The following is a 13,116-nucleotide window of genomic DNA, read 5'->3' as shown; positions in this document are numbered from 1 at the left end:
ACTTATCTCAAATCAAAGCACTAAATTTGAGCACTAAAATTTTGATACTTGTTCTGAGATATTTAAAATATAGATGTAATATCCATTATCTCTCATTCCATAATTCCACCTGCTTTGAAACTCTATATTTTAAAACAACAAATAGGTTTCATCCACTTTCTAAAAAGCAGAACCCCAAAGGGTCTCCCCCTGAATGTCAGAAATTCATCCCTTCTACACACGAGTTTGGAACAGTCCTTGGTAACCTACATGTTTTCAAAATGTATTTTCACACATTTGTGAACTTTCACAAGCCTGGTAAGAGTTTCTGGAAGAGAAAACAAGTCACTGCTTCAGTAATGAGAAAGCAGAACACAAACAGAGGGGTTGCCCTAACTAATGAGGCAGCATGCAGATCAGAGACCTCCACAGACAAAGCACAGCTGCTGGTCTTTGCAGTAAAAGATTAGCAGTCTAGGTCAAGAGAAAAAAGCTTCTTTGTGGAGAAGGAAGCTGAACTGGAGAATGCATCCTCAGTGCAGAGGAAAAAGGGAAGTCAGCTGAGCCTGTAAACTATGCAGGAACTTCTGGGGACAAATAACGGGCAGTGCCAATTCTTTAACAGAACGTGTACAAATACATCGTCGAAGATAGCAATCACAACCTTTTGGAGGATTGAGAATGTAACATCCTTTCCAAATAGCTGTCATGTGAAAAGGCTGTTGCCTCCTTTTCTTATGTTTTATAAAGATGGAATGTATGTGTGTGTTTTCACTAGATTTTTGCACCAGCATCATACCATCCAGGTTGCTGTAAGAATGTCTGCAAGCTGCTGCTCTAGAAACAGCAGAAGAATACTTTTTTTGGTCTCCTATAAGAATTGAAGCGATTTGAAAAAATCTTAACACAGTGAACTTAAAAAAAAAAAAGAGAGAATTCAGACCTCTAAATCCCCAGTTATGAACTAATTTAAACTAGTCTCTTTTAAGTCGCTAAATCAGACAAATGACCAATCACAGTCTGACCACATTTCTTCTGTTTTTGGCTATTAGTTGAACTGAAAATAAGCCAATGATTTGAGGAAAAAAGTCATATCCAAAATTAAGGATCTATTTCACCCTCCAATATTGTGGAAGTACATGAAGTTAAATATTGTACATATTAAAAGTTATGCTGTTTATAGAAGTGCTTTTTCTCTTCTCCTCCTGTTAAATCAAACCAGATCCAGAACAAAATATATCTACTCAACTGAAAAATGAATGAAATGTAAGAAAGTTTTAATAGTGTTCATTTGAATTAAGTCCGAGTTCCACCCTGATAAGAGAAGCCTGGCTTAAATCTAGGTTCAGTCACTGAATTACAGGATATGTTAGCAATTACTGTTTTCACAAAGGCCCTTCCCAGTGAAGCTGGTACAGCAGGGTATGACAGATGGATAAGCTCTCTGGAGCAATTAGTTGTACTCATGATTGTTAAAGTGCTCTTTAACAACTGTTAGAGATACAAAAGTTCTTGTGGGAGTTATTTACATTTAGTACCTCTCAACCTGCCAGATTAAGTATGGGACCACAGACTCTTTTGCTATTGGTAAATTGTAGTAAAAATAAAGGACTATACCAGCCCTATAGATAGCAGACTTGAGTTTAAACTATTGGGCTTTCCCAATCTGGGTTAATTGAAAAGCAAGTTTAAAAAGTATATTTTTTAAACACTGGAGCGTACCTCTGCCATTTTTCTCAATTTGTCTCCTTAAAGGCTAGAATGTAAACTAGTCAGTGTAGGTGGAATTAATAAATATATCTAAAAGACTACACTTAGATCATAAACAGTTAACTTTTAAATACTTTTTCTAAATTTTGAAGTGAACAGAGTGAAATTAAACATTCACACACAAAACAACCATTCAAAAGTTGAAAACTGCATTGTAAAAGTAGATTCTGATGTGTTTCTAAGAAATTGGAAACAAGATATTAGAGGTTTTCTCAATTGTACTATTGGAATGTCATTTATGACTCAAAAGTATCAGACATTAAACTGCTGTTTATAAAATAGATCAACAGGATTTTTTAATATACAACAATATATGTAAGCGCCACCAAAAGTTTTTTGTCAATGTCAGCAAATATACACCCTTTAGGAAGATTGTTCAAGGGTGAAGGAGAAGAGTGCTTTAACAAAGTTGACTGACAAGTGACCACTCGGAGCGTAACTGTGATTCTAAAATGGTTCAATTTAAAAAAAATATTTAGAAAAGGTTTGAAAACTTGGCTATATTTCTGACACAAAAGTAGCCCGATTTTAAAACTTACAAATATAAGAGCCCATCACTCAAACAACTTCAGAGATCACATTTCCAATTTCAGCAGGGGCTATCTGAGCTGAACTCCCAGTCTATGAAAGGCTCACCATAACTGCTGATGCTTTGTATGGTAAGGTGGGCAGGGACAGAAGCCTGTGAAATTAAATTTTCGGACTGCTCAGTCTGAATTTATTAAAGCTTTAGATGCTTTGATACAGTTCTTAACATTTTTAAGGCAGCCTGAGCTCCCCCAGAGCTGGGTACACCATTTCCCTTTCCAAGAGCTCTTCGGCTACCTCAATGTGCAGCTCTATAAAGGAAGCCAACTTTTAAAGTGGATGTAGCTTTGCTATTCATAGTCTCAACATGAATAGCTTTGAGAAACAGTTTACATCTGTTAGCACTGTATAAAATCTAGCAAAGTTATGAGCACATGTATTTTAATTCTCATTATTCTGATTGGAGCATAGCCAATTTCACAGGCTACAAAGTCCTACTGAACAGCGAGAACACTGGCCTTTGGATCCTGGTCCATCACACCCAGTTTGTGACATTTCCTCTGCCTACAACCTCAAGTGTCAGGAAGAAGCAGAATCTAAATGGAGGAGGGGCTTACAGACAGAAAAATTTAAGAGGCTCCCTATTCCATAGTCGCTTCTACACAAAGCAGCAAAGTTTAGAACTGTTAACGGCTTGCATGGAATTTTCAGAGCCCTTTCTTTATCCTCTTCCTCTTACATCCCTGGTAAGTTATGGAAGAACTGTATAATTCAAATAAAACACCCCACTAAAGCAAATCAAGCCTTTCAGTTTATTACTGAGTTGGGTCTCCCAGCACACAACCACTGATCCTGAATCTCCACCAGCTCAGTCTGTCTTAAAAATCGAAATATAAATCACATTGCAACAACCAAGAGACCATCCTCATATTCAGCACATATAAGTACTGTTTAGTTGGTGCAATCCATTCTTTTTCCATCTAGCATCTAAGTTGAGGGGCAACTCCCCCTCCTGTGCCTCTAAAGAGACAGGCATTTAATCACTGAGAACAAGCTGAAAAACAGGCATAAATACTCCCATGAGAAGCAGCAAATAACCACTCTGGTGCCAGAGCCAGATTAAACCAGTGTCCCAACATGCACCAAACCCTTCTGTCTCATTCAAAAAATCCTTACACTCAGCTACTTTGAGACCAGTTCCATTTATGCCACTAGCTTCATAAGCCAATGTATAGTAATGTCTTGTATTTTCCAGCCCCTGCCCTTAGACTGTGATGGGATAGGGAACTTCTCTGGCACAGTTCTATTGCACAACACCAAATACATTCACAATGCTTTATAAATCAACAAGCCACGAAAACTCTGCATTGAAAGTAACTCCCATTCCAAAAGATCTGAGGAAATTTTAAGTGGCACAAAGCTCAAGTGAGTTATTTGAGAAAAATATGGATTAGCAACAGCGATCCAGTTTGGCAACTGAAGGGAGATAGTTATTGTGATGAAGTTTAGTGTTTTAGTCATCTCTGGGGGGCGGGGGGGGGGGAAGTAAAATCGCTTGGAAACCAGTAATTCAAGTTTCAACTTCTCACCCCCTCCCAACCCCCCAAAATCTTAGGTTAGGATGTCTGACAGAGCCAAAAGATTGTCCCAACTCAATTGGCTTTCTGGCTTTGAAGCAAAAAGATATGCACTAGCTTCATAGTGTGGTGGAAGGAAACTGTATAGAAAGAACTTGAAATGCCATAAAAGCATCATGGGAAAGGACTGGAGTCCCAACCTGCACAGCTCCTCCCAGACACCACTCTGGAAAGACTGAGTGATCACTGGATGTCCCAAGTTACCCATGAACACACATTCAATGGAGAACTCCAACACCATCTCGTATCACTGCTCAGCACAAATAAGAATCAATCAGCACTAAGTACTTCCAACTTTTCTGTAAGCATGAATTCTATAATAAGCACACATGGTTCCAATTCCTGTTTTCCATACGTCTGTTATATTTCAGCTATCATTCTTAAAGTCAGAGTAAAACTTCTTAATCCCTCTAATATTGATAATACTGCCTTAGTTATAGAAAATCATACCAGATGAGAGAGATTAATAGTTATGCTGAGCTGCATCTGAAAAAAAGATGGTTTTGACTGTCCTGATGTGTGTATTATTATTTAGTGAAGAGAAAACATGAGTAGAAATCTTCATTGGGCCACACATTGAACCAAGCCACTTCTATAACTTATATCAATTGCAAAATTCCACTTTTCTAGACATTTAAAATATTGAACTCTCCAAATAAGTCTGTCACATAGGTCAGTAATATATTTGCCTTTACATACCTATATGCATAAGTAGTCTGGTTCTCTGTATGGATGGTAGAACAGTGATCTGTTTTCTCAAAAAACTTAAGGTTTTATTCCTTCCTTTTCCAGTAAAATTCAAAATAATTTAAATATTATCCTTTTTATTTGTAATGTTTTTTCTTTGATTTCCTGCAAGAAGACTTTCATCCACTGTTTAGGCACAAGGGTCTAGCCAGGCTTCCTCAGGATGAACAAACCAATCTTAGAGTCTATACTGTCTTGCGCCTTAGTCCCTTTTTAAAAAGTAAGAGCTCTTAATAGATTTTTACAGTAAGTTTTCTGTTTCTCTATGGCAAAGTTACTTTTTAAATTAAGAAAAAGTAAAAGATCTTTTTAAAAAGAGATACAGGAAAGCCTTTGCAAAGCAATGTTAACTTTACCTACCCAAAATTCTCTCTAACTTCAAGGCACTCAAGAAGTGCAAGAATCCTTAGCTCCCAGTGAAAAGAACGCTACAGCTTCTTCAGGAGATGAAAAAGCATTTTCCCCCATATTCAAACAAGGTATTAATCCAAATACTAATGTCTGCCACTTTGGTTTTTGCAGCAATTTTGCCTCTGTGTAAGAGACCCTCAACTAAATTATTTGATGTGCCACACCCCATGCATTGTTTGCTCTTTAATGACACACACCAAGATTTCACTTACATTATTTTAGAAACGTTGATAGACAAACATTTAATTAAAAATTTAAGCAAAGTCATTTTACTTTTATTAAAGACAGCTTATTCTTTAATTCTGCCTTCTGAGGAAATATATAATGGTTTAATGTGAGCAACAATTTTTTGGAAATGGTGGCGTGCACACTATTCCATAGTAGTAACACAATCATATTGAACAGACTGAGTCATATGCAATAACTAGCCTCAGTTGGATAAGTTAAGGTTTCTATGCCTTATTTAAATCTAAAATATTTGTTCTGTTGGTTTATATCACAATCCAACTTATTACTAAACTGAATTCAAGCTACATATGGTAGGCCTAAACTTTTGTCTTGAAGTGGTCCTATTTATAAAGTTCATAGCTAAAATATTTCTTGGTTCAAAGATTTTTAGAAACATGAGTTATTGCCAAGTCTCAGTAAAGCCAGCCTTGCACACAGATCAGCATGTCTGTATTACAGAGCACATATGGACTTGCCTAATTGCTAGATCATAGTCTGTGCCTAGACAGACATACTTTCAGTCCCAGAACAATAGTTTTGTCAGTTATGACCTTACCATTACTTAAATGTAGTTGTGTTAGGTATTTAAAAAAAAAAAAGAACTGTGCTAATCTCACTGCTTCACTTCACACTTTAGTGTAAGTGGTGAGACCCAATTATGTTTTTGAAAGGAAGCAAATGGTTTCCTACTTTGCCAATAAAAGCTCTCTGGAGGTGTTCACTGATGTTTCTAATGTCTTGTAAAGCAAGCCCTGCTGCCTCAAACATGCCAATACTCTGGCCTCATTTTCCTTGAATAGTTTAAGTAATGTATTGACCATTCTGTACAATCAGTAGCAATCCCTAGCAAGATATTAATAGAACATGATAAATTTTGTTACATCTACTTAATGATAGTAAACACTCATTAAAAATGTTGAACAAAAACAGGTACTCCCCTCTTATACAGAGATCTCACATGCACAAAGTAGTTTAACTTAAGATAATTAAGAGTAGGGAACACAACATAAATTTGGAGGAACAAGCAAGAACGAATGTAGCATCAGATTATATAAAGCACACTGCTTTCAATAATTTATGAAGAAAACATCAACAGATCTTTACATTTAAAGACTACATAACTATTAACATAACCAACACGAAAGGGATAAAAGCTGGTTTACAGTATATACTGTGAACCTAAACAAATTTCTATTGAACTCAAAATTAGCTTGCCTATGGCAGACTATTTTGGGAACAGTCAGAACTGCTTAAGTCATGAATTTAAGAGCCCCGTTCCTGACCATGCTTAACAAAGTAACCTGTAGTACTCCTCTCCCATTTATTCACTTTTATTCAAATGTAATCATTAAATTGGAAACTCAGATTTCATTTCATGAACTGGCAGGGTCTAGAATACGCAGAGATGATGAACTCTGCTTTGTGCAGGAAAAAATGAACCCTATGGAGCTCAAACTGCTCAGGAGTAACAAAAAAAAGTTGACACTGAATGAAACTCATTTCAGCTCTGTAAGCTGAAGTCAGTCACAGCTACCTTGGCTATCCTTTGTGTGTTAATCGTTTCATCAGTTATGTTGTGGACTGGTAGAGCTCTGAACCTAGCATGGAGCTTAGGTGTGGTGAAAGAGATTAAAGATGTATAAAGCCATAGGGAGTAATACATGGAAATGGTCGTGTGGAGTTAGTGTGAAGAAGGGTGGTCCAAGAACTGAAGAGATGTAATGGAAGTTGTATGTTAATCTATATATTGACCTTAAAATATAAACAAAAAATGCTAAAGTTCAACTGGGGGGAGGAGAAGAGCAGAACACAAATATATATCTATGAAACTTGAATCCCCATTCACTGTGATCAATCATCCAAGTGTTTGTAATATGAAAAAATAGCTCATACACTCAAATGTTTAGTTCCCTGTCAGAGTGGGAGAAGAGAACTGATATTTTTCGTGGGGGGGGGGGGGGACGGGAGGGATGAAGGAGAAAAGAATTTAGTGTTTTGTTTTTTAATTATCAATTAAACTATCGGGAGATGTATGCCAATTGTGACTTTACTGGTGTCCTAAAACTCAAATGTATCTTCCTCTAAAATTTAAGTTTTAAGGGGAGAGAATTGTGTAGCACTTCCCCCTTCCTTGCATTTTCTAGCTAGAGTCCTAACTCCCTCCTTTTATTCCTGTCCTCCCACAGACAACATTGTGGGGAGGAATGTTGAATGTTGAACATGCCTCCTCTAGACCCAGCAGATACTACTCTCAGTTGGAGATGGTTAGTGGAGAACGTAAGATACACCTTTCATTCAGAGAACAAGTGCACTGTGTGCGCTCCAAGGTCCCTGCTGGTACAAGGCATAAAAACTACAATGCGGATGTGCAGATTGTAGCCCACCAGGCCAGTCCACTTCAGGTTTGTGGGCTTCCAAAATCAACTTTTTTTTACTGCTCTTCTCTCTCCCCTTCTGTCACAGAATCAACCTTCCTTTGTCTGCCTCTCCTCACTAGTTGCCTTTCCAGGAATATACCCAAGTTATGATACACATTGGAGGAACAGTGAGTGTGAAACTGATGTCATTATAGTTTTATGCCACTGCTCCTGCTAGATCAAGAAGAAATTGTTTTGTACTCTGCTAGCTTAATCTGCCTTTCAGCTATGGTATGACTCAAGTGGGAAATATACAGTGAATTATAACCAAGTTAACAGGTAACTAAAGGATTACTAGCAAATAAAAACAAATTTATTTTATTGAGCACCTCAACTGTAAGTCTTCACTGCCAAAACCTAAGTCTTATTGCTGAACAGAATACATGAAAAAGTTTGTCAACCTGTTCTGAAATGTTGTAGTAACCTGCTTCCAAGTTCAGTGTATTTTCTTGATGAAGCTGCAAAACACAAGGTAATTTTTCATAATCTGGATTGATTTATTTTATACGTTCAGGTGGATACTCAGTTCATACAATCAGTCTGAAGGACTGTTTTTCCATGGTATAGTTCTTAAATTCTATAATATTAAATACTGCAATGCCTTTGAAAAAGGTTAGATTTATTTTTACCCAGTTAGCTTTTTGGCAAACTCATGTCAATCACTACATTCAAACTTTTACTCAGACTCAAAGGCCAGAAGGGACCATCATGATCATCTAGTACAGTGGTTCTCAACCTGCACTCTGTGGACTGCTTGCGGCTCAATTAGCACAGAGTTGTGGCCTAGGTGACATTCTCAGGGCTATGCTGGTAGGATTGGATGCAGCCCACATAACACATTGGGGGCTGCATATGCAGCCCACGATGGTAAATAGGTTGAGAACGGCTGATCTAGTCTGACCTCCTGCACATTGCAGGCCACAGAACCTCGCCCACCCACTTCTCTCATGAAGTCCTGCAATAACTCACTTCCTTCCTTCCGCCTCCCACAGTTTTATGTATCTGTAAAGAAAATTGAATTCTACAAAACAGATTTAATTAGAAATGCATTACTAACTTTTTAAACTATGGGTATTCTCATCCCTTCCTCACGACTTGGGCAGATGCATCCAATTAATGAGTCATTCAACATCAGAAATTTCCTGTTCAGAGCATGCTGGCAATACCACTAATAACCTACATTGCTCAAAATGCAGAACAACTCATTTTCTATCATATTACTACTTTTTTTTTTTTGGGGGGGGTCTAAGACTGTAAAAGATAGTTTCCAGACTTGTGGGCTTGGCTTCCAAGAAGGGTAGGGTGGGAGAGAAAGCTACTCATTTTGGATTGCCAGATCCACTATCCTTACTTTATTTAAAAGAAATTTAAATTACTGGGAAGCGTGGAGGGAATTTGCAATCACCTGCAGAACGAATGAAGTCTGATATCCTGATGTGCCTAATATTACTGACATCTTTATCTCAGCCCAATATGAAAGAAATCTACTATACCTTGATTAGCACAAGGGTGTTCTAACTCACTCCTTGAAACCACAGCCAACTGACATACTAGAAAAGTTAGCCTCTTAGTATGGTGAGTACCTTGGAATTCCTAATTCCAAGTTTTGAAAATGTAAGTCTAGCCTTTAAGAGGATTTCAATCATCTGATGAGAGTGCTTCCTTAGTCTTTAGTTAGAAAGGTCTGTGGATGCTGAAGGGCTCTGAAAAATCCATGTCAATCCACAGTCTGGAAGTTACTAAAAGGCTTAGAATGAATCAAGAAGGCATCTTTTGCAAGAGCTTCCATTTTTCTAAAACAGCAGAATAAGATGTCTTGAAGGCAACATGTGATCAAGGTCAGGAGCAGCTTAGCTTGCAACTTTGTTCTTTGACTATTTTGATAAAGTTCCATTCTCGGGTGCTGATGGCCCATTCATGAGCAGTCTGCCCTGTGGTTTAGTTTGCCTCCAAAGCATTTTCACTAATTTTTCTTTGCTTTTGGGAACTTTCTTTTATCTTAGTCAAGAACGTCATAGCCCACATACTGTTTAACAAATTAGAACATCCTAGTTTCGAGTCCCTCCTAGTGGGGCTTGTGAAGCCTCAAGTCATAAAAGCTGATGGCCATTTGAGACTCTTCTCGTCTGGTTCTCCGAGTTTCTTTCTGGAAAGTTTCCTTGTGTAAAAGGCTGAGAGCTGCTTCCCTGATAATTTCACTCTTTCCTTCACTTTTTGGAGATAAAAGAAACTTGTCTGGAAAATGCAGATAATCCACTCAAAGTTTTTCTTCTTTCTAAACATATGCTGAACAGAAAGTCGCAACCGCAACCACAATCTCATGCTAGCCAATGCAAATCAATAGTCTCTCTGCACATATATGCCATCAAATTTCAGAAACCCTGTAATTTACTCAGAATCCCAGTGCTCATACCTATAATGTTTCTACCATACTGAAAGCTGTTTAAAAACCAATGTAAGTTTGAGAGACTTCCTGTAAAAATAATGGGGATTCCAGAAAAACCAGTAAAGATTTTCAAACAAGTAGTAAAAATTAAGTATGCTCACTGTATTACAAAATAGGTTGGCTTTTAGGTCTTGAGGTATAAAGTTTCCCTTCATGTGGAAAAATACTGAGCTGTAATCGCATTCTCCTGTGATCAAGCTTGATAGCATCTTCCTATTAAAACCTCTTTCTGGATAGCTTAGTGTGACTTTCCACATTAGCTGTCCATTTAAATGATGCATTTAAGCTATTTTAATGCCCTTACGTTAGGTGCCACTTTTCATATTTTTGTTACCCTTTCCAACTTCAGAATTTGGGATGTAATAAGGGTCTTCCAAGTATCTTCTAAATCACACAAGAGTACCGTGCCACGCAACTCCTGGACAATGAAAGACTGACTGACACTACAGTTAACTTGCATGTATTAAACACACTTCCATGGATTCTCTTAAGATTAGATAACCTGGCCTCTTCACATCAACTTCCACAGGTTTACCAATTCCATAGCATTTACAGTATTCCAAGTGCCTTCTCATATTTTCTCTGTTTTATTGTTTGCCATTAGACTTCACTTCTTTGTTCTGACTTCTTCATCCTAGCCTCTGATGGAGGTTTTCTGCACAAACCTGCAATACCTGACCCAAAACAGCAGAACAGACTTTTAGACTTTAAGCGCTTTGGAAGTTTTTCACTGTCTGTACAGTTCCTAGTATGATGGATCCTTAACTTCCTTAAGAACTCTAGGCACAATGTTATAAAAATACTACTACTAATAATGTATAATATATTTTACAAGTCTTGTTTTACTGATCTTTTTTGATTGCAGAGTCTTAACAAAGCATAGCCAGAGATGTTCCAGGTATTATAACTGATACAATGAAGACAGCTAGGTTTTCTCCAAGTTTGAGGCACCCAAGCAAATGAATAGTTGAGCTGCTTCATGCATTTGCCTGCTAAGCCTGAAGTAGCCTCAGGATTTTATTAGCTTAATCATTCACCAAGAGAGACATGACTATACTCCATTATGTCAACGGTTAATATTAGCAGTGTGGGGTTTTAACAATAGAGGAAGATCCAGCACTAGAAGCAAGTCTCCAAACGCAAGTGGTCTAGAAATACCGAGTAATAGGGATGGGATGGTAACCATCCTAGAAGTCTACATGCACCAGAATATATTTTCCATTTTGAAGCACTACAAAGCAGTACATTGAATTGTAACAGAAATTTTAACAGCAATCCCACCCACCCTTTAGAGAACCTAAAATCACAATAATCAGAGGAAACCAAGTACAATGCCTACTTCTAGCTCTAGTGATTTTTTTTTTTCACCCTATGCAAAAGGAAAACACACACTAAGGTGAATGATTTTGGGTGTGGGTCAAAAATAAAGGATTATGCTGACAGGGAAGTGAGAATTATCACTTACCTCCCTAGTCCAGAAGTTTCCCACTCAGGGGCTGGGATGTATCTGAAGAGTAACATGTAATGGAAATTTGTAGGATTAAAATAACTGCAGCTGATTGGAAGCACCCGATGGAGAAGAGGTGAGAATACCTGCTGTTTTAGACCCGTGAATATGATAATCCCCAAAACTGACTTTCTGGTCTTCTGCCCTCAAGTTAACTATTAAGATCAAAAGTTGTCTATCCACTGGGGGGAAACTACTATGAGTCAGTTACAGTAAGTTGCTGGAAAACCATATTTTAGACAAGAATCCAGCTATGGATTTAATTGAAGCTATTAACACCACAGTACCAATGGTCACATAGAGAAATTTAGATGGTGTTAAAGGGGTTAAAAATTTTGGCTGACAAGTTCAGAAACAAAGAAATCACAAAATTCAGGTTCTGTTTTGATTTCCCTATTTAAAATATTTAAGTGCAGAAGTTGAAACAACAAAGAACAATTCTTACCTAGTAAGTGTGTACTCCCTGAGTCCTGAATGCAGGTTCATGGCTGAAAAAGTACCTATGCATCCACGCAATCGTTTATCTCGACCAATCTTCCACGTTACAAATAGCGGGCTGTGTTAGGGAGGAAGAAAAGGCATGTGTGACTGCAGAATTCTTACAAGTGTTACAATACTGATAGTCAGTGGTATTTCAATAACATAATATTTCTCTGTTGCAAGACTGAACAAAGCCTACAAATTAGCTGCTTTTGCACTGGCCATAGTATTTGGAAGCCTATTTTACTATTTGTTTGTCTACTGTAGAAAGGCCCATGTCATTCAGATACAAATGCTGGAAACTAGACTAGTCTCTAGCTACAATACTCAATAGCCAGAGAAGCAAATCTTTTGCTAGCTGACATGATGCATTTTGTATGTTTGCTTATATTCCATAAGACTCTCCCCAGAAGCAAAGAAATCTTCCCTCAGACATCTTTGCTATAGAAGGCCAGTTCTTATGAGACCTCCACAGAACAAAGAATAATATCGCATTCATACTAGTCATACAGAAAATCCTTGCTCTTTTTTAATTGAGAGCTGAGCACTAACAGAATCCCCCGTAAGGCAGGCAAAAGGCATTTAAGGACAGATGCTATCTAGATTTTAAAATATAAGCCTGTACAAAGGAAATTTTCTCCACTATGGCCAAATCTTTCTTGGCGGCTAGCCTAGCTTCTGAAAGATGATAATCAGTAGTGCAAAGGCCAGAGTGGTATCTTCTCTGTAAACAGTCTAATTCAGCAGCCAGCTCTTTTTTTTTTTTCTGAGCTCAACATAAATCTTAATCTGTGCATGTGTAACAATTTTGCTAATTCACCCCCCCTTCTCAAAAAACCCTACTCTAATTAAGTGAGCAGTAAGATTTTGTAAGGTTGGTCTAAACCTCTCAGTCCCACTTTCACCATTGAGAAACTTCAAAGAATACCAGGAAAATTTAAGCTTCAATTATTTTGTTTTAAAGCA

At 37.6% G+C, this 13,116-nt stretch overlaps 1 protein-coding gene across 7 annotated transcripts in view; it reads right to left on the bottom strand.

The window, feature by feature from the left end:
- The window catches only part of AMMECR1 (AMMECR nuclear protein 1), a 150,621-nt gene that overhangs the window by 53,649 nt on the left and 83,856 nt on the right, over window positions 1-13,116 (bottom strand). For all 7 annotated transcript variants that reach the window (XR_012160969.1, XR_012160968.1, XR_012160967.1 and 4 more), the window contains one exon: window positions 12,116-12,226. Coding sequence is in view for 4 of the 7 variants with exons in the window: in XM_073361201.1 (XP_073217302.1) it covers window positions 12,116-12,226 (111 nt within the window). In the remaining 3 variants the exon portion in view is untranslated. The remainder of the gene's footprint in view (window positions 1-12,115; window positions 12,227-13,116) is intronic.

Source organism: Lepidochelys kempii, chromosome 9 (assembly GCF_965140265.1).
Source record: "Lepidochelys kempii isolate rLepKem1 chromosome 9, rLepKem1.hap2, whole genome shotgun sequence".
Lineage (NCBI taxonomy): Eukaryota > Metazoa > Chordata > Testudines > Cheloniidae > Lepidochelys > Lepidochelys kempii.
This window is presented reverse-complemented; position numbering and strand designations above follow the sequence as displayed.